We start from the raw sequence: 26674 nt of genomic DNA, 5'->3' as shown, positions 1-26674 counted from the left end.
TTTTAAAACAATCTTGTGGCTGCTATGTTTTTCTGTGTCTATTCATTTATATTGCTTATACAGCGTGGTTTTGTGGGGTTACTGCAAGGCTCTGTTGTCTGACTTTTAAAGGGATAGTTCACCCAAAAATGAAAATTCTCTCATCATATACTCAACCTCATGCCATCCCAGATGAGTATGACTTTCTTCCTTCTGCAGAACACAAATTAAGATTTTTAGAAGAATATCTCAGCTCTGTAGGTCCATTCAATGCAAGTGAATGGTGGCCAGAACTCTGAAGGTCCAAAAAGCACATAAAGGCAACATGAGACTCCAGTGGTTTAATATATGTCTTCAGAAGTGATATGATAGGTGTGGGTGAGAAACAGATCAATATTTAAGTCCTTTTTTACTATAAATCTCCACCTTTGACCAGCCCCGACCAGTAGGTGGTGATATGCATGAAGAATCTGAATGTGAAAGTGAAGGTGAGATTTATAGAGATTTAAAGTAAAAAAAGGACATAAATATTTATATGTTTCTCACCCACGCTTATCATATCGCTTCTAAAGGTATGGATTTAGCCACTGGATTCCTATGGATTAATTTTATGCTGCCTTTATATGCTTTTTTTGGACCTTCAGAGTTCTGGCCACCATTCACTTGTATTTGGTGATTAACATTTTGTATTGATTCATACATTAAACAAAGAAAAGCAAAACATATATACACAGAATCAACATTTAACCCCAACTATTACCCCTTCCAATCCCCAACCCCGCCCTTACCCTCATCAAACATTCCTGTGGTTACACATGAGTATATACACACAAAAACAAAAAACAAAAAACAAAAAGCAAAAAAACAAAACAAAAAGAAAAGAAAATATAATAATCACACACATTAATAACTTTACCTCTCTCTCCACTGCCCCTCCCCGAGAGCCCTCCAAGAATGCCAAATATTTTCCCCATTTCCCAACAAACGAATCCAAATTCCCCAGTCTTCTACATGACCCTTCTTCGAAAGCCGCCATCCTCCCCATCTCTGAGCACCACTCCTGAAATGGGGGCGCTCCATCCCCTTAAAACAACTTGTCTGGTGATCATAACACTGGTTAAGACCCAATTTTTATGTGTTTATTCCCTATATTGATGACCGCCCCATCGCCTAAAATACAGAGTCTGGGGCAAAATGAAATATGAGTTCCAACACGTCACACATAAAACTCTGAACCTTCAACCAAAATTCTTGGATCTTAACACACCACCAAAAAACTTGAGTTGTGTCTCCATCTTCTGACTGGCATCGCCAGCAGTTGGGTGTGTCTTTAAGACCAAGCCTATACAACCTAGAGGGGGTCCAATAGTATTGATGTAAAATCTTGAATTGCATAAGGCACACCCTTGCATCTCTAGATGCAGACTTGACATTTTTTAGAATCCTAGCCCACACTCACTCCTCCAATATCAAGTTTAAATCTTTCTCCCATAATCTCTTGATAGAAGTTAAAGCTCCATCCCCCAAACACTAAATTAGCAGAGAGTAATACACTGATGCCTCATGACCTTTTCCAAAAGCACTAATCACCAATCCCAGAGTATCTGCCGCTTTAGGGGGGTGTATGCTACTCCCAAAAATAGTAAAGAGCAGGTGGCGCAGCTGTAATTACCTAAAGAACTGAGATCTGGGAATCCCAAAATGTTGAACCAAATTTTCAAAGGATCTCAATACTCCACTCTCATAAAGGTCACTGAGTGTTTTAACCTGCTTCACAATCCACCCTGACCAGCAGACTTATTAATACATAATTTTAGGTTCAGCCATATGCTTGAGGCAACATTTAAATAAATGTCTGAATTAAACACTCTGGACACTTTTGTTCATACCGAGTGCAAATGCGAGATAACAGGGTGTAACTTAACTTCTCCGATTAGTTAGAAGGCTTTACAATGGCGAAATAGGGGCAAGAATTTCCTGTTCAATACAAAACCAGGGAGGGGCTCTCTCAGGTGGAAGTGACCAATGAGCCAAATGTCTGAGACCGAATGCATAATAATAAAACAAAATCTTGGATAGGCCTAGCCCACTTTTGTAAATCGGCCTATGAAACTTACTGAAATGTAATCTGGGACATTTAGCATTCCAAATGAAGGACTTCACTATGCTATCAAATTGCTTGAAATAAGAGGGGGGGACATCTATAGGCAGAGACTGTAGCAGGTAGTTGAATTTTGGGATACAATTCATTTTACTAACATTAACCTTCCCAATCATAGATAAATGTAATAAAGCCCACCTCCCAACATGACTAGAAAACCTTTTTATTAAAGGGTCAAAATTAACTCTATAACTAAATCACACAAATTTGCTGGGAATAAAATACCCAAATACTTAATGCCCTGTTTGGGACACTGGAAGGTGCCCAGATGAAAAGCCGTTACCGGGCAGTATGCCATCAGAGGCAAAGCTTTGGATTTAGACCAATTAACTCTGTATCCCGAGAATTTAGAAAAGGAATTAATAATTCTGTAGAGGCAAGACATATATCTAGTAGGGTCGGAGACGAATAATAAATTATCATTTGTGTAAAGCAAAAGCTTATGTACCACACCTCCAGCCACTATCCGTGGAAAATCATCCTCCTTTCTTATCGCGGCTGCTAATGTTTCCAGGGCAAGACAAAACAACAATGGGGAAAGAGGGCAACCCTGCCGGGTGCCCCTATCCAGAGTAAAATAATCTGAAATTAATCCATTCGTTGTACCGCCGCTACCGGGTGTCTATAAAGTAACTTAATCCAACCAATAAAAGTTTTCCCGAACCCGTACATTTCCAAAATCTTAAAAAGATAATCCCATTCTACCATATCAAACACCTTTTCGGCGTCAAGTGAGATGGCAGCGACCGGAGTCTGATCATTTGCCACTGACCACATGATATTGATGAAATGCCTAATGTTATCAGAAGAGCTATGACTCTGAATAAACCCCACCTGATCTATATGTATAAGAGATGTCATAACTTTACTTAATCGGTTAGCCAAAATTTCAGCAATATTTTAACGTCTAGCTGGATCAGAGAAATTGGATGGTAACTCTTACACTCGCTTGGATCTTTGTCCTTTTAAGATTCAGACTGATCTGGGCTTACGTCATGGTTGGCGGAAGCTTTCCATTCTTTAATGATTCCATATAAACTTCTAGCAAAAGTGGAGCCAAAGCCATCTGGCCCTGGAGACTTGCCTGTAGGCAAGGCCTTAATTACCTCACCAAGCTCCTCCAAGTTTATCACAGAATCAAGAATTGTTTTGCTCAGCCATCAGTTTAGGAAGTTCTAATGGTTCCACAAAGTTTCTAATACCCTCATCAATAGACGAAGACATGGAACTATAGAGATCAAAATAGAATTCTTTAAAAGCATTATTAATATCAATGGCTGAGGTAAATATTTCACCACCAGCAGATTTCACTGAGGGAATGGTAGAAAAAGACTTTCTCTGTGTTATATATCTAGCCAAAAGCTTCCCTGCCTTGTCCCCCGGCTCAAAGTATGACTGTCTTGCCCTGAAGAGCCAAAACTCCACCTTCCGCGACAAAACAGTATTATATCTGTATTTCAGTCGGGTCAGTTCTCTTGGCCAACAGACGACATTCAGCGCTTCAGCTCTGCCTCGGCACTTTTAATATTCCCTTCCAACTCCACGAATTCTCGTGCTTTGGATTTTTTGGTGAATGAAGAATACTGTATGATCCAGCCTCTAAGAACCGCCTTAAGTGCCTCTCAAGCCACACCCACAGAGGATACTGAGGACCAGTTGGTCTCCATATTAACATTGATTTCAGCCTTTAACATTTGCTGGAATTCAGGATTTTGCTAAAGGGATACATTAAAGTGCCAACTATATGATTACCTTTTCTCCATATGTGGCAACACCTCTAAACTCACCAGGGCATGATCTGAGACTAAAATGTTTCCAATTGTGCAATCAACAACAGATGAAATGAGGGACTTCAAAAAAATCTATTCTAGAATAAATCTTATGGACTGATGAAAAAAATGTATAGTCCCTACCAGATGGGTTCAGAAGTCTCCAAATATCTGTAAGACCAAGAATTTACACATCCTGTGAAGCATCAATGTTGCTCTAGGGAGCTTGCACACTTTTGCTTCACTATGATCAAGGACTGAGTCCATCAAAAGATTAAAGTCTCCTCCCAATATTATATCATGAGGGGTGCCAGCGGCTTGCAACATCCCTTCAAGATCTATATAAAAATTGTAGATGCTTACTTATCAGTGTAATGGCTCCCCTGCTCTTACTTGAGCCAGCACTAAAGAAAACATGTCCACCCCATATCTTCCCAAATTTTTCAGCTTCCTGCGGAGAAAGATGCATTTCTTGAAATAACACTATATCATATTTCTTATGCTTAAGAAGAGAAATAACCATCCTTCTTTTTATGGGGTGCCCCAACCCATTCACATTCCATGTGGAGAGAGACAATCCACTCATATTAACATTTGACATTTTGACATATTAGAAAAAATAGATTGTGTGTCAAAAATAAAATTATAAATACCACATTCCAACATTAGTGCAACAGTCAAACCCCAAACTTCCCCCAAAACCAAACAAACAGAAAAAAGAAAAACTTGCACATTAACCCCGTGCACGACAACACCAACTGTCGTCCATCCCTCTAAACTCAAACAGTCCATATACGCCTACGAGAGTCCCCGCGACAACTTTGCTGTCGGATTTCTCAAGTCTGGTGTTTCTATACAAATTTTGTGAGACAGAATTTCACAACAAAAGATAATCTATAAAACAAACTCGAGCCAATAGGCGGAATAAACACAAAGAACATGTAGATTCATCCACATAACTGTCCCGAAGGTGTGTTCCTCCACAAAACAAACTCCAGCCGCTAGGTGGAACCAGCACAAAAAAAAAAAGGCACTCAGTTTCCTCGGACAGTCAAACGAATGTTCAGTGAGCCGGCCTATTCGGCTGCTACATGAGTGCAACAAATGACCTAATCACTCCAATGACTTGCAAGAAATACTCCACAAAACAAATTCCAGCCAATAGGACGCATAAGCACAAAGAACGTGCAGATCATCCACAAAACTGTACTGAAGGAGTGTTACTCCACAAAACAAACTCAAACCGCTAGGCGGAACCAGCACAAAACGAAACAAAAAGGCGCTCAGTTTCCTCGGACAGTCAAGTGGATGTTCAGTGAGTCGGTCCACTCGGCTGCAACATGAGTGCCACAAAATAACTTACTCACTCTATTGACTTTATGAAGGACATTGCTTGCTGGGGACATGTGAATGTTTTACGGCCATCCTTATCATCTATTCTCAATTTGGCCTGGAACATCAGTGCAAAAGCAACTTTCCATTGATGTAAGAGTTTCTTGTATTCCTTGAATCGATCACATTTCTCTCGTCGAATTCATAAAGTCTGGGAACAAGAAAATGCTGCTGTTCTTCCAAGAAAGCCTTCCTTTACTCCTCGCCTCATGTAACATGAAATCTTTATCGGATGATCTCAGAAATTTGGTCAGAATTGATCGGGGATTGTCTCCCTCAGCGGATTGCCAAGCCGGAACCCTGTGAGCTCCCTCGATTTCCAGCTTATGGCCTGTTATGTCAAGCAGACTCGGAAAGAGCCCGTCCAGGAATTTCACCATATCCTGACCCTCTTCGGTTTCAGGAATTCCAACAATACAGACGTTACTCTGTCGGCTACAGTTCTCCATGTCCTCCAACTTCTCCCAGACATGCTCTAAATCCACCTTGGTCACTAGTGGATTAGCAGATAATTCCCTCTCCGATGACTCCAGATAATCGATCAGTTTCTTGACATCCCCGACTCTTGTAACCACCTCAGTGAATTTTGTCTCCATGGCAGTGATCGATCGACATATTACAGCAAGATCCTCCAAGTCAGCAACGACCTTCATCAGCATTGCCGACATTTTCAACATTTCTCGCCGAATTTCCCTCATTTCTCTGACTAGATCAACTCCCGGGCTCGGGGCCTGGTCAGGGGTGTCAGCTTGAGCACGTACGTGTCTTTTAATGTCTCCAGAGCCCAAGGATTTTGAATTCTTTGACACATTGTCCTCCTAGAACAGTTATGGAACAGGGTGTATCGATCTCACCGGTTTATGACATTAATAGTGTTAAAACTAGCAAAGTGCACAGAGCTTGCCATTCACACATCCAAACCTCGCATGGCATCACGTGGAAATAGTGGGAGTCCCATTCACTTGTATTGAACCTACAGAGCTGAGATATTCCTCTAATAATCTTTGTTTGTGTTTAGCAAAATAAACAAAGTCATACATATCTGGAATGGTATGAGGGTGAGTAAATTATGAGAGAATTTTCATTTTTGGGTGAACTGTCCATTTAAGGACTTTTAATTTGCATGATAAACGTGTGTCATTTCCTGAGCAGGCAGTAATTTGAAATATTTCATAAGAACATTTTACTTGTGGAGTACATTTAGGTCAAGTCTTGGTTGTCGACATTTTGAGTGGAAATTGAGGTGTATGACTAACCATTTCGTTCATTTTTGTACACAAAGTCTGATCATTTTAGAGCTTCATACAGTACTAGAGTAGTTTGCCAATAAATAATTAAATATACTCTATTTATTTAGGGTGGTATAGTATTCTGCAAGTTAAGTTACAAGACGTACAATTCCCACAAGGTAGGCGGTGCGGGATTTTTATCATCTGCTTCACCAACACGATGAGCTCGAGAGATCGAGAGAGAGAGAGAGAGAGAGTTAAACAAGTGTATTTGTTGCCTAACAACTGTGTCAGACAAGAGGGAAAACTTTCGACTTCGGATGAATTTTGAAGTCGTTCGCAGAGGAACAACATCCCCGCCTCCTGAATGAACATACGAGCGCCCTGTTTTCCACGCCTCCAATAAAAAAAGGAAAAACGCAAAAAGAGAAAAAACGCCAAGAATTTTGAGATTTCCACCAGATGGATGTGTCGCTTCAGCACGCAATCCCGTCAGCAATTAGAAAATAGCAGTGATGAGCTGTACGTGTGATAAAATGGTAGCTGAAAACACCATGATCAAAGGTAGGCTTCGCTAGCCGTTTGTTTTATTGTACTGAATCATATTGCAACATGCCGTTATCACGATGCGAACTAGCTGCAGGATCGACAGATCGGATAGATCTTTGTCACGCGAACTTTAGTCGAATGTGTTAAACAGGCTGTTTTCATGTCCATATTACTATTGTGTGCATGCAGAACATTATGATTGGGTACAGTTTTTTTTTTTTTTTTTTTTTTGTGCAAAAATACAGTGTTTTCTCAGGGTGTCTCAATATTGGTTAGCTCACAGTTAAAATACCACTCGAGAATTCAAACCGTGCCTACATAAAAATAAAATCACAAAACACATAAAGATAAGCGTTGGTTGTTTACATCAGCACTTCAATTATACAGCACAGGTTTCTGCATAATCTTTAAGTATTGTTTGTGTTTAGATTAATAGTTGGTGCGTTACCTCGTTGAACACGGTTATCAATAATATTTGGTATTTGGGTCATTGACAGTTAAGGTTGTCCGAGGTGATAAAAATTAAAAATCTTAAATAAAATAATATAGTGTGAAACACATATGTCAGATTTCAGAGAAATGTAATATTTGTGTCCATGGTTTCATACATTTTTGAACATAATATATATATATGTATGTTTTAAAAGTGGTGTGAACATTAAGTAAAAGATATTAAAATACTTTTCTTGCACCTTCAATACACTTGAGTGTACACATTAATCATTAGTTTCAAAAAAGGTTTTCAAGCATGTTTTTGAAGTTTTGTTTTATCTAAAAAAAAATTTTTTTTACAAATATGAATATTTGAGTCTCAAATATCATGATGTTTTCTTAGGGTTACTCTATTTGACCTGCACAAAATGGCTTTTTTTTTTTTTAAAGTCAAAATATATGATTTTTTTTTTTACGTTGCACACAGTCATAAAGGTCTACAGGGATCTTCTCTATTTTATGCTTCTTTTCTTCTTCTTTTTTTTGTCACATGACAACAAAATGGCTACCTGCTAGCTGGCAACACAACCTGACTTTGATTTGGATGACACATTCTTTTCAAATATTAATAATATTTTAAAACTGCATTTTGTCTGCTTATTTAAAAAAAAAAAAAAAATATATATATATATATATATATATATATGCCAATTCTTTTTTCTCTCAAGAATTTAGTTTTTAATAGACTTATATAATATTATTATTATTATAACTCTGAAAACATGTTAATTATAGTAGAAGTGAATTCAAGTAATTGTTTTGTGTGAATTGCATTTTTTATGTGTTTTTGTAAAACTTAATAGACCCATTTATAATGAGCAAATAGACTAAGTATTTGCCCTCTGTGTGCTTTGTAGATGAACTTCCCAGATGAGCTGGCATGGTCCTGAAAGATATGGAGGTGGGAAATCTGCCTGCTGAGCTATGGCGCCTCATCTTGGCATACCTGCCTCTGCCAGACCTGGGCCGCTGCTGTCTGGTGTGCAGAGCCTGGCGTGAGCTTATTCTGAGTTTGGACAGCACACGCTGGCGCCAGCTCTGTCTAGGGTGCCCTGAATGCCGCCACCCAAACTGGCCTCGTCGCCCCAACCTTTCTCCACCCTCCTGGAGAGAGGCTCTCCGTCAGCATGCTCTTGCCAGCCGTACCTGGACCCAGAATGGCTCTGAGCTCCACTCGTCTGCCTGCCTCCACCTTTTCCGTCGGAGGAAAGATCGCAGGGTTTGGCATGTTGGCACAGTGGCAGGTGGCGGCTATGAGACTCTCCGGGGGGCGCTGGCTGCGGCAGGGCCGTACGATAAAGTGGTGCTCCATGCCGGTGTGTATGAGGAGCAGGTGGAGGTGGCCCTCAAGGTGCCTGTGGAGATTGTTGGAATGGGGAAGTTGGGAGATGTGTCATTGTTGGTGAGCTTTGATCAGCAATGCCCAACAGCGAGGCTGTGCAATTTGGTGTTCATGCCAGCATGGTTTTCACCTGTGATTTATAAGGTAAGCCCTGATACTTCCATGCACATGTACACACATAGACATAAAAAAGGATTAAATTGTACTGTGCAATTAATCTGTGCATATGCAACCAGAATATGTGGCAAAAACACAGTGGCAACAGTTAGTAATTAAATACATCCATACATTTCTGAACACATTTCAGCTCTAGACCTTATTTGTTCCAGTACACTCATGTAGTCTTTAATTTCAGCCCCTCTAAAAGTCTGTGATTAACTTAGCTGTCAGCACCCCAGTGTGTGATTATGTGTTCACTCTCCATGTTTACAGAAAACAGTTTAAACAGATACAGTTGGAACATCGACTATTGTTGTATACAGTAATTTCCAAACTTTTTACATATCCAGTGGTGCGTGTTATTACAAGAGTTAATGGAGTTCCACCACATTTGATTTCTAAAATAAAAATTATTGGATTTTTTTTTTTTTGGGATAATATAAAGCTTTTTGGATGTGCTTTTCCAACAGTAAACAAATTATAGGTTAAGACCCGATATACTTCCGGAGATATTCTTCTTCGTTCAGGGGTGAAAAGAAGTTCTAAACAGCCGAGCAACATTATACTGTTTGCGAACATTCAGAAACCGGTGTTCTGAAATTTTTGGTTTCTGAGATTTTCGGTTGCACTGGGCGGAGCATACATGAATATTAAGAAGTTTCCTGTTTCGTGTTAAAGTGACACTGAAAATATTAGTGCTGCTCCCCGGATTACAATTCTTCTAAACTACAGGTGCATCTCAATAAATTAGAATGTCATGGAAAAGTTCATCTATTTCAGTAATTCAACTCAGATTGTGAAACTCGTGTATTAAATAAATTCAATGCACACAGACTGAAGTAGTTTAAGTCTTTGGTTCTTTTAATTGTGATGATTTTGGCTCACATTTAACAAAAACCCACCAATTCACTATCTCAAAAAATTAGAATACATCATAAGACCACTAAAAAAAAAAATTTTTAGTGAATTGTTGGCCTTCTGGAAAGTATGTTCATTTACTGTATATGTACTCAATACTTGGTAGGGGCTCCTTTTGTTTTATTTACTGCCTCAGTTCGGCGTGGCATGGAGGTGATCAGTTTGTGGCACTGCTGAGGTGGTATGGAAGCCCAGGTTTCTTTGACAGTGGCCTTCAGCTCATCTGCATTTTTTGGTCTCTTGTTTCTCATTTTCCTCTTGACAATACCCCATAGATTCTCTATGGGATTCAGGTCTGGTGAGTTTGCTGGCCAGTCAAGCACACCAACACCATGGTCATTTAATCAACTTTTGGTGCTTTTGGCAGTGTGGGCAGGTGCCAAATCCTGCTGGAAAATGAAATCAGCATCTTTAAAAAGCTGGTCAGCAGAAGGAAGCATGAAGTGCTCCAAAATTTCTTGGTAAATGGGTGCAGTGATTTTGGTTTTCAAAAAACACAATGGACCAACACCAGCAGATGACATTGCACCCCAAATCATCACAGAATGTGGAAACTTAACACTGGACTTCAAGCAACTTGGGCTATGAGCTTCTCCACCCTTCCTCCAGACTCTAGGACCTTGGTTTCCAAATGAAATACAAAACTTGCTCTCATCTGAAAAGAGGACTTTGGACCACTGGGCAACAGTCCAGTTCTTCTTCTCCTTAGCCCAGGTAAGACGCCTCTGACGTTGTCTGTGGTTCAGGAGTGGCTTAACAAGAGGAATACGACAACTGTAGCCAAATTCCTTGACACGTCTGTGTGTGGTGGCTCTTGATGCCTTGACCCCAGCCTCAGTCCATTCCTTGTGAAGTTCACCCAAATTCTTGAATCGATTTTGCTTCACAATCCTCATAAGGCTGCGGTTCTCTCGGTTGGTTGCGCATCTTTTTCTTCCACACTTTTTCCTTCCACTCAACTTTCTGTTAACATGCTTGGATACAGCACTCTTTGAACAGCCAGCTTCTTTGGCAATGAATGTTTGTGGCTTACCCTCCTTGTGAAGGGTGTCAATGATTGTCTTCTGGACAACTGTCAGATCAGCAGTCTTCCCCATGATTGTGTAGCCTAGTGAACCAAACTGAGAGACCATTTTGAAGGCTCAGGAAACCTTTGCAGGTGTTTTGAGTTGATTAGCTGATTGGCATGTCACCATATTCAAATTTTTTGAGATAGTGAATTGGTGGGTTTTTGTTAAATGTGAGCCAAAATCATCACATTAAAAGAACCAAAGACTTAAACTACTTCAGTCTGTGTGCATTGAATTTATTTAATACACCAGTTTCACAATTTGAGTTGAATTACTGAAATAAATGAACTTTTCCACGACATTCTAATTTATTGAGATGCACCTGTATGTTTTCGGAAAGGTAATTATATTAAACAAAGTTAGGCTTATACTTTAATGGTTCATCTTTTCACAACAATTTATAGATTGTGTTGTGTGTTTTGTTCAGAATGATTGCAGCCATTGATTTGCTTCTGGTATTGTAAGGATACCGCTTCAAGTCAATAAATTAACCAACAGCCATAAGTATTTTTGTTATATTCTTCTGTTTTCCCTTGTTAAGCTTTAAAACTGTGTCATTGGATAATTTGTCAATAATGTATCTGTGGTGACATAAAAGTTTCTGTTGCAATTATTCTGTGCCATTCCTGCTCATTTGGTAAGTAACTTCAAACGGCTTTGATGCATGTATTATTAATTCACAAAGCGACATCTTAATGTTTTTCCACGCATGAAAAAGAATATAATAATTTCCGATCTTTACTTTTTTCCAAAAAAAAGATGCATTTAGTGGATGCTAAATTCTCCAACCTTGGTTCAGGGTTTTTTAAAATCCCTAAACCAAAACCAAAATTTCTCTGTAGTGGATCTGTCTATCTGATAGCCATGTAACCTGCCAGAACACCTAAACAATGCCAAAAAACCCCTAGCAAAGCCTAGAAACCAGCCAGAACAGCCTAGTGACAAGTCAGAAACCCTAAAAAAAGACTAGAACACCATAGCAACGCCTATCATCCACTCAGATGACCTTAGCAACCACTTAGTAATGCTTTCTGATGATAAGACTGCATAACCTACCAAAAGGTTTTGTCAAGCCAGACTTTAATGATAAATGACAAACTTTACCTATCTATTAACCAGACTCTCACAGATACTTATATCACTTTTACAGTGATATAATTACATTTTTATCTCTTGTCTCTTTCTTAGACATCCTCAGGTCATGTCCAGTTGGACAACTGTAACTTTGAGGGCTGTCAGCTGCATATTCGGGGGCCAGGGACATGTCAAGCCCGTTTCTGCTCCTTTGCCCAGGGAAGCTCCGCCCATTTTCTGGGTGTGGCCATTAGTTTAATGGACAGCTGTGAATTCTCAGGTGGAGATTCTGCCTCTGTAACTGTGGAAGGCACACCGGTATCTGAACGCAACTGGGCCTGCAAGCACCTGATTGCCTTGGCCAAGACCTTTACCATGATGACTAGTAATTGGTCAGTGGAACTATCCAATCAGGAGGGGAAAGAAAGTATTTATGGAGACACACACTTAGAGGGTCTTAACACAATGGAGGACTGGAGTAAACAGGAAGTAGACTGGACCAAGCAGAAAGGAGGAGATAATGTTCTTCTTCCAGGTCAGGATGGCACAGTAATTGAGGAAGATGGCATGGAAACATCAAGCGAGTCGAGCGAGGAAGACGATCAAGAAAATGAGAAAAGCACAGGCTTAAAACTTTCTTATGACCAGCATGGCCTAGCTCATCTTTCCAAACTGTGCTTGCCTGATTCTTCCGCATTTCCTGCACTGTTGGGTCTGTCTGCAGAGCTGCAGAGGGATTCAGAGGCACGGGAGTTAGCCTCATCAGTTCAAGGCTGCCTGCTGTGGCGCTGTCTGCTGCGAGACGGAAAAGGTGGCGTGCACCTCTGCAATCACGGTCAAGCTCGACTGGAGGCTAACGTGTTCAGAGGCCTCAACTATGCAGTGCGCTGCATCCAGAATGCCAGAGTGTGTAAATCCTGCACAATTAATGCCCTTTAAAGCTGATGTGTGTAATTTTATATGTTAAAATGCTTTCCTGGCTTAATGTGGAGAGGCAACTCTATGTAAGCCAATAGTTGGTGGATTTCCCAACTAATTCACAAATGCTGCTTTTAAAACATTGCTAGTTTTGTTTAAGTGGTCTAAACAATTGTATTTCGGGGGAGTATTAGGGAAACCTGTTTGGAAAGGCTTCAAGGGATAGTTCATCCCAAAAATTTTATTCCCTCATCATTTACTCACCCTCATGCCATCCCAGATGTGTTTGACTTTCTTTTTTCTGCAGAACGCAATTGAAGATTTTTAGAATAATATCTCAGCTCTGTAGGTCCAATCAATGTAAGTGAATGGTGACCAAAACTTTGAAGGTCCAAGAAGCTCAAAGGCAGCATAAAAGTAATCCACACAACTCCAGTGGTTAAATCCATATCTTCAGAAAGGATATGATAGGTATGGGGGAGAAAAATATCAATATTATAGTCCTTTTTTAATATGAATTCTTCTCCTTGCCCAGTAGGTGGTGATGTGCACAAAGAATGCGAATCACCAAAAACAAAAGAAAAAGAATGTGAAAGTGGAGATTTATAGTAAAAAAAAAAAAAAAGTACTTCAATATTGATCTGTTTCTCACCCACACCTATCATATCACTTTAGAAGATATGGATTTAAGAACTGGAGTCATATGGATTACTTAATGCTGCCTTTATATGCTTTTTGGACCCTCAGAGTTCTGTCCACATTTATTTGCATTGTATGGACCTATAGAGCTGAGATATTTTTCTAAAAATCTTTATTTGTGTTCTGCAGAAGAAAGTCAAACATATCTGAGATTGCATGAAGGTAAGTAAATGATGAAAGAATTTTAATTTTTGGGTGAACTATCCCTTTAAAGCTGAAACATGCTCTACGCAAGTACATGAATGCAGATGCTTCTAGCTACGCAAGCTCGATTTTGTGTGTTTTTGCATTTCAAAATGTGTCAGACCGCATTTTTCTAACACAACACAAGTATACGTTGCATTCTCAACATTGCCACAAGGGGCACTATAGTGGACATTAGTGTGAACTGTCCACTTCTTCTGAGTTTTCTCTTTTAAAATCAACTACTGTCAAAGAGGAGCAACAGTTTGAAGAAAATATTGCTGAACAAGTAAGGTAAAGTCAGTATATTTATAGTAATACATCCAGTTTAATGGCAGGGTAAGCTTTTGAGGTTAGGGTTAGCCTTTGAAGGTAACTCTATCACCCTCTTGAGTACTGAGATTGTCACTGTGACAGTAACACAAGAACACGTGTTATGTTCAGCTGGACCCAGTGTTGGCCAAACACTCGCATCTGCGTACCCGTACTTGTGTAAAGTATGTTTCTGGCCTTATCTAGACATGACCTGGGCCATATCTAGATACCGTGGATATGGGCTTTTATGGTTTAGAGCAGAAAGCAACAACCTAGAACACCCTAGCAACTGCATAACAGCACAGTAAAAACACTCCGAACCCCTAAATAAACTAATAGCAACACCCTGGCAACCACCCACAATGCCCTAGCACTGTGGAGGTGCCTTTGCTGGCCAAGCACCACTCTCTCTTTAGAAAATGTAAAAAATCAAGGTATTTTTGCATTCTCTTTGGTGCCACTAGTTGTACAGATATTACACACAGCAGTTTCAATAATATCTGCTATCACAAAATATTTCATGACAGCATTCTGTTTAACCAGTGTATGTCTCCCTTTCTTCTTGTTAGATGGTGATGTTGCGTAATGAAGTGTGTGGGTGCAAGGCGTCTGGAGTGTTCTTGCGACTCTCTGCTCAAGGTCTCATTGCTGAGAACAACATCCATTCAAACGGAGAGGCGGGACTAGACATCAGGAAAGGCGCCAATCCTATCATACTGGTACAGATTTTTTTTTTTTTTTTTTGCAAACAAATGACAGCTAGCTCAGTTCTTTTTGAAAGGAGTAGAAGGAAACCAAGGAAATACTTTGGAATTTCCATTATCTTCTATAATTTTCTCTGGTACATACTCTTTTTCTTCTATGGTTTCTTTCCTTTTTCTGTGCTTTTCCTGGCTACAGTGTAACAGAATCCACAGTGGCTTGCGTTCTGGGATCGTTGTCCTGGGCAACGGGAGAGGTTCCATTCGCAGTAACCAGATCTTTGGCAACAAGGAAGCTGGCGTGTACATTCTTTTCAATGGCAATCCTGTTGTCAGGTATGCAGTGTATTTTTTTTTTTTTTTTTTTTTTTTTTTTTTGCAAATCCAACTGAATAACAACATTTTAATTATATGTACAGTTGTTTAAAGGAATAGTTGACACAAAAATGAAAATTGTAATAATTTACCCATGTGACTTGCTTATGTAGAACAAAAAAGGATATTTTTTTAATGAATATTCTGGTCCGTTTTTTCAATACTATGGCAGATATAGTGACTCACTTTAACCACCTTAGACCCGAGCGTGACTGCAGTGTGCATTTTCCATTTCCCTTTTTGATTTCTAACTAGTAGCATCTAATAAGCAAAAAAATAAATAAAAATAAAACATTTCTAGAGCAAATAGTTTTCCTAAAAATTGATGTCCACATATGTGGACAGCGGGACTAAGTTGTAAAATGTTAAATAATACCAAGCTATAGAAAGTCTGATTTCTTTTTTTTTTTTTTTTTTTTTTTTTCTTCTTCTTCAATCAAATTGTTTCATATGTTTCCAGGAGTGTTGCTTATTCATGTTTTTGAGACATTACAGACATTACATCAGAAATTAACATAAATTATTCTGATTCAAAGTAATGGCCATAATCATCCAATCACTGCCAACAATGTTAAAATAAAATGATACATTATAAATTCTGAATCTAAGTACTGATTACCATTGTTCCATGTCTGCCAAACATGTTGAGTGATCCAAACATCATCTGCAGCCTGAAACTGAACTTTTGGTCAGATTTTAGGAGTGAATGGTCTTAGCTGCATAGAAAGTTATTGGATGTTCCCTTGCTCCCTATTTTGTGAATTACTTAACCTCCAATGTGTTGTCTGTCTTCACTGGTCTCAGAACAGTTCGAAATGGACCTTATTTTCATCCTTCATTTATACAGTACTGTGCAAAAGTTTTAGGCACATAAGATTTTTCACAAAAACCTTTGTCTTTTACATGGTTATTTTTATCTTCTGCTTTAGTGTGTTAATAGAAAAATACAGATTTTAGACTCCCAAACATTTCTTTTGCGAATAGAATAGAGGAATAGGGAGCCCTGCAGCAGATGGAATGGGCCCCCACAAAGCCCCCCACTGAACATCGAGTCAGTCTGGGATTACATGAAAAGACAGAAGTAATTGAGACAGCCTAAACACATAAAAGATCTGTGGCAAATTATCCAAGATGCTTGAAACATCCTATCTGTCCAGGTGTACCTAGGAGAATTGGTGCTGTTTTGATGACAAGAGTGGTCACACAAAATATGAATTTAGCTTTTTTTTGTTTACTGCACTTTGTACGACATTAATTGATCGATCAAAACTATTTATGGCATTACTTTTGAAAATATTTCCACTATACAACATTTTTCACAAGTGCCTAAAACTTTTGCACAGTACTGTACTGTAGCCTAGGAAAGCAAAATTTTTCAGCTTTTGGATGAACGCATTGATTCTCAATGTGAAAATGCTCAGTGAATCTAGGAATGCGTTTACTAATGTTAATGAATAGAACTGTATTGTACAGTGTAAACAAAATAAAATGTTACATAATTTATATTAAAATGAAGTGAAATGACCCACAGATGTGTTAATGTCTGAAATATTTTTTCAACTTTTGTGGGAATAATGTCCCACAATACACGTATGTGTGCATCGTGTTTATCATCGTGCTAATGCGCGAAAAATGAATGTAATTTTTGTGTAAAGCTACTCTTTACACCCTAACAGGCTACAATGAAAAAATTAAGAAATTTCTTAACTGAGGCGCTTTTGTTGGCACTGCATGCATAGAAGCACTTCACGGAAATCGACGCCATGCTGTTGTGTCACGTGAATCGGTGTGTCAGATGTTTAACCCTTAAATGACAGTCTGAAGTGTTTGAACAGTATTCAGTTGGTTTAAATAAATTTAAATAATGTGTTGCATATAGCGAAGCCAAAATACAACATCCATGCAGTTGTACGCTGGGTTGCACAATGTTTAAGCTAAAAAAAGGACCCAAAATTATTATAAAAGTAGTCCATGCGATTAGTGTGTCAAATTTCAAGTGTTCTGAAGGTATACAATTTAGGTAAGAAACAACCCAAAATTTAAGTCACTTTTCAGTGAAAATCTTGAAGTCCATCAGGCTTTTCATGAGTGCACGAGAAAAGCTTGTTCGCAGTGGCACACATGTTCACACGAGAAGTGCTAAACAGTGCAAGTTCTTGTGTGAACACGATATGAGGGTGAGTAAATTATTCATAAATTATGAAATAATTTTTTGGGTGAACTATTCCTTTAATACCATGAAACTGAAAATAATGAAGATCTGAAGGAGGCTTTTTTCTCTCTCTATCCCTCCATGACAGTGGAAATCACATTTTCCAGGGGCTTGCTGCAGGCATCGCTGTCAATGAAAACGGAAGAGGACTGATCACTGGTCTGTTTGACTGCAGTGCATTTTCCATTTGGCGTTTAATGGTTCATAGGTGCATCAAGCACCGTAGATCCAGCCCTTTTCCAGTAAATTACACTGAATCAAATGTAATCACTGGTGTACTTCTCTGTGTATCTGATAGAGAACGTTATTAGGCAGAATCAGTGGGGAGGTGCTGATATCCGGCGAGGAGGTGATCCAGTCCTGCGTAATAACTTCATCTGTTATGGCTACTCGGATGGAGTGGTGGTGGGAGAGAGAGGGAGAGGCATCATTGAAGGCAATCACATATATGGTGTGCTCCTATTTTGTATTTCTTCGATTTACGTTTTTATTCAGACCATATGTTCATTCTCTTGGGGACATGTTTGTGAAGGGAATGAACCATCTGCTTAGGCGGGGGGTGGGGGAGAGATACCATGCATAAAATGTGCCTGACAGTGTTGAGGAAGCTACTATGAAATGGTACACATAAGTAGATGTAGTTAAACTACAGTCAATCTAATCTTTTTATAAAAAACAAGTTGTTCACTACACTACCAACTGCTAACAAAAAGAAGATAACTACATTGAACATATTCAGAGAAGAAAATAATTTCAGATATAACATTCAGATGATATTATTTAATTCTACGATCAAAAGATCTGTATTCAGAATTCAATAATATCACCTTAGAGTTATATATGTAATGAGGGTGACATTCCCTTATAAAAAATGAACCATGGTTTTACTACAGTAACCATGCATGATATTTCTAGTAAAACCATATTAACCACAAAATTGACCATGGATACTACAGTATTATTACTGTAGTAAAACCATGGTTAATTGTATCAAAACCATGGTTTCCGCAAAAAAGCAACAACAAAAAACAACAACATGGTTACTGCAGTCATTATTACTGTAGTAAAACCATGGTTAATTTTAGTAAGGGTTAAACAAATAGGGTGACAACAATAAATTGAACATAAATGCATACTTAACATACAATAATAAAACTTGAAAACACCCTATTTTACATAAACCGAATCGAAATATAGTAATAAACAGCTGCAATTAACAAAATATTTCTCTTAAAAAAAGAAGGCAATGTGCCTTTAAGACTGCGTGGGGCTCAAGTGAATCAGTGAATCATTTATGTGAACTAGCTTATTTACATGAACTCTCCAAAAGAACCAACTCACTAAAATAAATCAGAGTTCCCAATGCTAAATACAAGCACATTGTTTATTTTAACTGGTTTATTTACATTTAAAGGTGCAGTACGTAACAATTTTCATGTAATATTCGCGGCTTGTAACGCAACTTAAAAAATGAGCCCTTCCCGGACTTCCTAGGTTGGCTATTAAAGCCTGTAGACTGATTTTCATGCAAAGGGAGTGGGTCGGTTTTGCCAGGAAAATCCAAAGGATGTGACATTTATGCGTGCTCCCAAAAGCCTTCTACTGAATTCCGTCTGGTTAAGCGGGAATGTGATCATGGTTGAGTGAAAACTAGAGTGAACATCGGCAGGGCACTTGATTCCTGGAGGCACCTTCGTTCGGTTTTGGGGATCAAAACCGACCCTGAATTGCCGTTCTTCTTATTGGACAGGTAAGCTTACATAACTGCAAAGCATGTGAAATATAGTGCCGTAAGGATTGATCTGTGTAATTTTAACTAACTTGATCTTGCCTGCTAACGCTGACGAATTGCAAGCTACCTTGATTCGTAACTTTCAAATAATTTCAGCGATCTTGTCTTTATAGTAAAAGTCAGGTATACAGGATAAATTTAAGCAAATACACTGGTTTCTTGATCGTAGTACAACATATGACATACAAAACATACAATAGTGCATAATAACAGTGCAGTGCAACAGTAAACTATCTGGTATAGTTTGGTAGTATGTAGCTGTATGCTATGTTAGCTGATAAGTAGTTTTAGTTTAGTCTCAAAATTTGTAGTAAAACAATCACAACTGTCATTTTAATTATGCTACCTCATCTGTCAGCATGATGCCGGTGGATCACGTTCAGTCTCTTTGTATGTTACGTCATTGTTTTGGCCAGTGCTCGCTTGCTCACTTCCCTATGGAGTGTGTGCACGAGCACAAGCAACAGATAGCTGGCTGCAGTTCACTTAATGGCCACAGGTGTCATTAATAACAAGGGTTTCTGAATCTTACATACTGCACCTTTAACTGTCTCAAAAAACAGTATGCGTTAGATTGTTTGATTACTGCCTTGGCTTCATTGCTGCGTTTGCAATACAATTTTACAAATGTAGCGTTGGAAAATGAAGCTTGTTATGGGAAAATCAACACTTTTTATTAACAATTTTATTGATTCCAAACAAAAAACATACAAACTTAACATAAAAAACTGAATCAATTATACACATTAAACCCCCTCCTCCCGAATATTCCCCTCCACCCGACACAAACACGCACTACTGTGGTCACCAACAACTAGAGCATCAAAAAAAAAAAAAACAAGATATACATTCAAACCCAAATCCTTCTTTACAGCCCCTCCCCGAGAACCCTCCAAAAAATCCAAATACACCCCCCCCCCCCAACACACTTCCTGATAAAAACAAATCCATTTCCCCAGCCATCTAAAAAACATCTCCTCAAACACCGCCACCTTGCCCATCTCCCCGCACCACTCCCTAAATGAGGGTGCCCCAGCCGACTTCCATACCCTGAGGATGATTTTCCTACCAGTCATGACTCCGGCTAGGACCCAACTTTTTAAATATCAGTCCCCAATATTAAGAGTCTTCCCATCACCCAGGATACAGAGTCTGGGGCTAAATGAAAATTCAGTGTCCAATACCTCACACACAAAGTTCTGAACCCCCAACCAAAATTCTTGGATCTTTACACATCCCCCCAAAAAATGTGTTGTGTCCCCGTCTTCTGATTGGCACCGCCAGTAGGTGGGTGTGTCTTTAAGACCCAACCTATACAATCTAGAGGGGGTCCAGTAGAATTGATGCAAAATCTTAAATTGCATCAGATGGACCCTTGCATCTCTAGATATAGACTTGATGCTTTTTAGAATCCTAGACCACACTCCCTCCTCCAATACCAAGTTTGAATCTTTCTCCCATAATCTCTTGAGAGAAGATGAAGCTCTGTCCCCCAGTCTCTGAATTAACAGGGAGTAATACACCAATGCCTCATGACCTTTTCCAAAAGCAGTAATCGCCACTTACAGAGTATCTGCTGCTTTAGGGGGGTGTATACTACTACTCCCAAAAATAGTACAGAACAGGTGGCGCAGCTGTAAATACCTAAAGAACTGGGATCATGGAATCTTAAAATGTTGAACCACATTTTCAAAAGATCTCAGCACTCCACTCTCATATAGGTCACCAAATGTAGTAACCCCCCTCCCAATCCACTGACCAACAGTAAGGGGACTTATTAATACGTAATTTAGGGTTCAGCCATATGCTTGAGGCAACATTTAAATAAATGTCCGAATTAAACACTCTGGACACTTTTGTCCAAACCATGTGCAAATGCGAGATAACTGGGTGTAACTTAACTTCTCCGGTTAGTTTGATAGAAAGGCTTTGCAATGGCAAAATAGGGGCAAGAACTTCCTATTCAATACGAAACCAAGGAGGGGCTCTCTCAGGTGGAAGCGACCAATGAGCCAAATGTCTGAGACCGAATGCGTAATAATAAAACGAAATCTTGGGTAGGCCTAGCCCAGCTTTGTCAGTCGGCCTATGTAACTTGTTGAAATGTAATCTAGGACGTTTACTATTCCAAATAAAAGACTTCACTATGCTATCAAATTGCTTGAAATAAGAGAGGGGGACATCTACAAGGAGAGATTGTAGCAGGTAGTTGAATTTTGGAATACAATTCATTTTAATAACATTAATCTTCACAATCATAGATAAATGTAATGAAGCCCACCTACTCACATCACTCAAACTTTTTTATTAAAGGGTCGAAATTAACTCTAACTAAATCACACAAACTAGCTGGGAATAAAATTCCCAAACACTTAATGCCCTGTTTGGGCCACTGGAAGGTGCCCGGCTGAAAAGCCGTTACTGGGCAGTACACTGTCAGAGCCAAAGCTTTGGATTTAGACCAACTGACTCTGTAACCTGAGAATTTAGAGAAGGAACTAATAATCCTGTGGAGACAAGGCATAGATCTAGTGGGGTCAGAGACGAATAATAAAATATCATCTACGTAAAGCAAAAGCTTATGCACCACACCTCCCGCCATCACCCCTGGAAAATCATCCTCCTTTCTTATCGTGGCTTCTAATGGTTCCAGGGCAAGACAGAACAATAATGGGGAAAGAGGCCAACCCTGCCAGGTGCCCTTATCCAGAGTAAAATAATCTGAAATTAATCCATTTGTTTGTACCGCCGCTACCGGTTGTCTATTAAGTAACTTAACTTAATCCATCCAATAAAAGTATTCCTGTATATTTCCAAAATCTTAAAAAGATAATCCCATTCTACCATATCAAATGCCTTTTCGGCGTCAAGTGAGATGGCAGCAACCAGAGTCTGATCATTTGCTACTGACCACATGATATTGATGAAATGCCTAATGTTATCAGGAGAGCTGCAGCCCTGAATGAACCCCACCTGATCTGTACATATAAGAGATGTTATAACTTAATTGGTTTGCCAACATTATTACGTCTAGCTGGATCAGGGAAATTGGACAGTAACTCTTACACTTCCTTGGATCTTTGTCCTTTTTAAGAATCATACTGCTCCGGGCTTGTGTCATGGTTGGCACTTTCCATTCTTTAATGATTCCGTATAAACTCCTAACAAAAGTGGAGCCAGTTCTGTAGCATAAGATCTAAAAAATTCAGCGGCAAAGCCATCTGGCCCCGCAGCCTTGCCTGTAGGCAGGGCTTTAATTAACTCTTCGAGCTCCTCCAAGGTTATCTCAGAATCAAGATAATTTGTATGCTCCGTCATCAGTTTAGGGAAATCTAATGGTTCCGCAAAGTTTCTAATATCTTCATTGGTAGACGAAGATGTGGAACTATAAAGATCAAGATATAATTCTTTAAAAGCATTATTTATATCAATGGCCTAGGTAAAAATTTTACCACCAGCAGATTTCACTGAGGGAATGGTAGAAAAAGACTCTCTCTGCTTTATATATCTAGCCAAAAGCTTCCCTGCTTTGTCCCCCGACTCAAAATATGACTGTCTTGCCCTAAATAACCCAAACTCCACCTTCCGTGACAAAATAGTATTATATCTGTATTTCAATCTGGTTAATTCTCTGAGGCCATCAGATGACATTCTGCGCTTCAGTTCTCTCTCGGTACTTTAAATATTCTCTTCCAACTCCACGAGTTCTCGTGCTTTTGGATTTTTTGATGAATGAGGCATACTGTATGATCCGGCCCCTAAGAACTGCCTTAAGTGCCTCCCAAGTCACGCCTATAGAGGATACTGAGGACCAGTTGGTCTCCATATAAACATTGATTTCAGCCTTAAACATTTGTTGGAAATCAGGATTTTGCAAAAGGGATACATTAAAGCACCAACTATATTATTTATTTTTCTCCATATGTGGCAACACCTCTAAACTCACCAGGGCGTGATCTGAGATTAAAATGTTTCCAATTAAGCAATCAACAACAGATGAAATGAGGGACTTAGATATAAAAAAAAAAAAAAGTATATTCTAGAATAAATCTTATGGACTGATGGAAAAAAAATGTATAGTCCCTACCAGATGTGTTCAAAAGTCTCCAAATATCTGTAAGACCGAGATTTTTACACATCCTGTGAAGCATCAGTGTTACTCTAGGGGGCTCACACACTTTTGCTTCACTATGATCAAGGACCGAGTCCATCAAAAGATTAAAGTCTCCTCCCAATATTATATCATGAGGGGTGCCAGCGGCTTGCAACATCCCTTCAAGATCTATAAATCCCGGATCATCATTCTTTATAAAATAAAATTATAAAGACCACATTCCAACATTAGTGCAACAGTCAAACCCCAAACTTCCCTCAGAACCAAACAAACAGAAAAAAGAAAAACGTGCGCATTAACCCTGCGCACGACAGTGCCAACTGGCGTCCATCCCTCTAAACTCAAACAGTCCATGTACGCCAACAAGAGCCCCCGCGACAACTTTGCCGTCAGATTGCTCAAGTCCAATGTTTCTATAAAAATTTGTGAGGCAGAATTACATAACAGAAAATTATCTATAAAACAAACTCCAGCCAATAGGCAGAATAAACATGAACGTGTAGATTTATTCACAAAACTGTATCAAAGGTGTGCTCCTTCACAAAACAAACTCCAGCTGCTAGGTGGAACCAGCCCACAAAGGAGAAGAAGAAAATGTTCAGTTTCCTCGGACAGTCAAACGAATGTTCAGTGAGCCGGCTGTTCATGAGTGCAGCAGATGACCTAATCCTTCCAATGTCCTGCAAAAAATACTCCACAAAACAAACTCCAGCCAATAGGAGGCATTTGCACAAAGAACGAGCAGATTTATCCACAACTGTCCCGGAGGAGTGTTATTCCACAAAATACATGTAAACTCCAGCCGCTAGGTGGAACCAGCACAAAAAGAAACAGGAATGGCGCTCAGCTTCCTCGGACGGTCAAGTGAATGTTCAGCAAGATAAGCTCACTTGGGAGCAACGTGAGAAACACACCATGACTTCCTCAGTCCATTGATTTTATGAAAACATCGCTTGTTGTGGGCATGTAAACATTTTGCGGACATCCTTAGTATCTATTCTCAATTTGACCAGAAACATCAGTGAAAAAGCAATCCTCCGATGCAAGAGTTTCTTGAAGGAGTGTTACTACACAAAACAGACTCCAGCAGCTAGGCAGAACCAACACAAAAAGAAACAAAATGACACCCAGCTTCCTCAGATGGTCAAGTGTATGTTCAGCGAGTCAAGCTCACTTGGGGCAACGTGAGAAACACCAAATGGCTTACTCACCCCATTGTCTCTATGAAAGACGATGCTTGCTGTGGGCATGCAAATATTTTGCGGCCATCCTTAGTATCCTCAATCTGGCCAGAAACATCAGAGCAAAAGCGATCTTCCGTTGATGTAAGAGTTTCTTGCATTCCTTGAATCGATCACATTTCTCTCTTGTCTAATTCGCAAAGTCTGGAAACAAGAAAATGCTGTGGTTCTTCCAAGAAAGCTTTACTCCTCGCCTCGCATAACACGAGATCTTTATCGGATGATCTCAGAAATTTGGTCAGAATTGATCGGGGCCTTTCTCCCTCAGCGGATCTACGAGCCGGGACCCTGTGAACTCGCTCGATTTCCAGCTTATGGCCTGTTATGTCGAGCAGACTCGGGAAGAGCTCCTCTAGGAATTTTACCATATCTTGGCCCTCCTCATGCTCAGGAATTCCAACAGTACGGACGTTGTTTCGCCAGCTACGATTCTCAAGGTCTTCCAACTTTTCCCAGATGCACTCCAAATCTGCCTTGGTCGCTAGCGGATTAGCAGCTAATTCCCTTTCCGATGACTCCAGATAATCGATCTGTCTCTCGACGTCCCCGATTCTTGTAAACAACTCGGAGAATTTCGCTTCCATGGCCGTAATCGTTCGACGTATTACAGCAAGATCCTCCAGGTCCGCTACGACCTTCGTCAGTATTACAGACACGCTCGCCAGTTGCCGCTGGATTTCTCCCACCACACCGTCCAATTGAGTCCCTGGTCTGCGGCCCTGTCCGGGGTATCAGCTTGAGCACGTAAGTGTCTTTTAATATCTCCAGAGCCTGAAGATTTTGAATTCTTTGACATGTTGACTTCTTAGAACAGTTATGTAGCAGGGTGTATCGAATCTCACCGGTTTAAGACACAAAAAGAAATAACAAATCTAGCAAAGTGCGCAGAGCTCGCCGTTCACATGTCCGACCCCCGCAATGGCGCCACGCAACTCTCTGAAAATCAACACTATTGTAAAAATAGCTCAGCTACCGTCATGCTAATTTTAGTTAAATACTCTCCAACACTGGTCCTTGAAAGACTTCACTGAAATATGTGTCCTGAGAAATTTCACCTATCTCTTTGTCAACCCTAGGCTCTGAAAACCGCAAAAACCGGCCCATGATTTTTAGCCAAACAGAAATGCACTCTGCCCATGAATCCTTTTGATCTTTCGGGATTGCTGACATCTGGTTGGCTGACATGTCCTTGGAGGGCAAGGTTTTGGAGAGAGTGTGTGGATGAAGTTAGCAAAACGGATCAAATTACTTACAGCACCTTTAATATGGAGGACATTTTTTTGCTTGTTGCTTTTACACACTTGTTTATGTCATTGTGTAATGTCATGTTTTCTTGTGGTCTTTTTTTAGGCAACAAAGGCTGTGGAGTGTGGGTTATGTCCTCTAGTTTACCTCAGCTCATTGGAAACTATATTACACATAACCGCATGTACGGGCTGGCTGTCTTCTGCCGGAAGGACGCAGAGTCTGGAGTGAGCCGAGAGGGCTACCGCCCTCTACATGAGAGAGACAGAGGAGTGGGGCTTGCAGAGAGGGACAGAGGAGGGCCAGAGAACTTCAATGAGGAAGGAGAACTGATGGCATGGGAAAGCGATATTGACAGCGAAGACGAGCGCTTTTGCTCTCGTCGGCCAATCACAGTTGCTTTAGTGGAAAACAACTGCATGAGCCACAACGGAGGTCAGTTACTGTTAAATGCACACATAGTGATTTTTCTCTCATCAAAAAAGTTTTGCATAAAAAATAGATAAAGCTTGTAGGGTAACATTGATGTTGGTTTGACAAAGCCTTGCCTGAAAATGTAAAGTAATTTTAAAGATAAAGTTTGAAGGTAAATGGAAATACATACCCTGCGTCCGAAATTGCCTATTGTTTTGGTTCCTAGTGTATATACTGTAGCACTTATAGTTGGGAAGAGCCATCCAACTCGTGGTTCTCCACCTTTTTTTTAAATCCAGCATTTTGAACGTGACGTCTCCTTAGTTTTAGA

The 26674-nt window shown here is 39.7% G+C and overlaps 1 protein-coding gene across 1 annotated transcript in view; it reads left to right on the top strand.

The window, feature by feature from the left end:
- The first annotated feature begins 6760 nt into the window (after window positions 1-6760).
- fbxo10 (F-box protein 10) overlaps window positions 6761-26674 on the top strand; it is a 31241-nt gene continuing 11327 nt past the window's right edge. The window contains exons 1-8 of the mRNA XM_051703685.1: window positions 6761-7094; window positions 8429-9057; window positions 12249-13040; window positions 14819-14968; window positions 15150-15286; window positions 17626-17696; window positions 17836-17988; window positions 26035-26364. Coding sequence (XP_051559645.1) covers window positions 8452-9057; window positions 12249-13040; window positions 14819-14968; window positions 15150-15286; window positions 17626-17696; window positions 17836-17988; window positions 26035-26364 — 2239 coding nt within the window. The 5' untranslated portion in view covers window positions 6761-7094; window positions 8429-8451. The remainder of the gene's footprint in view (window positions 7095-8428; window positions 9058-12248; window positions 13041-14818; window positions 14969-15149; window positions 15287-17625; window positions 17697-17835; window positions 17989-26034; window positions 26365-26674) is intronic.

Source organism: Myxocyprinus asiaticus, chromosome 7 (assembly GCF_019703515.2).
Source record: "Myxocyprinus asiaticus isolate MX2 ecotype Aquarium Trade chromosome 7, UBuf_Myxa_2, whole genome shotgun sequence".
In the NCBI taxonomy this organism is placed as follows: Eukaryota; Metazoa; Chordata; class Actinopteri; order Cypriniformes; family Catostomidae; genus Myxocyprinus; species Myxocyprinus asiaticus.
Note: the sequence above shows the minus strand (reverse complement) of the source record. Positions and strands in the feature narration are given on the sequence as shown.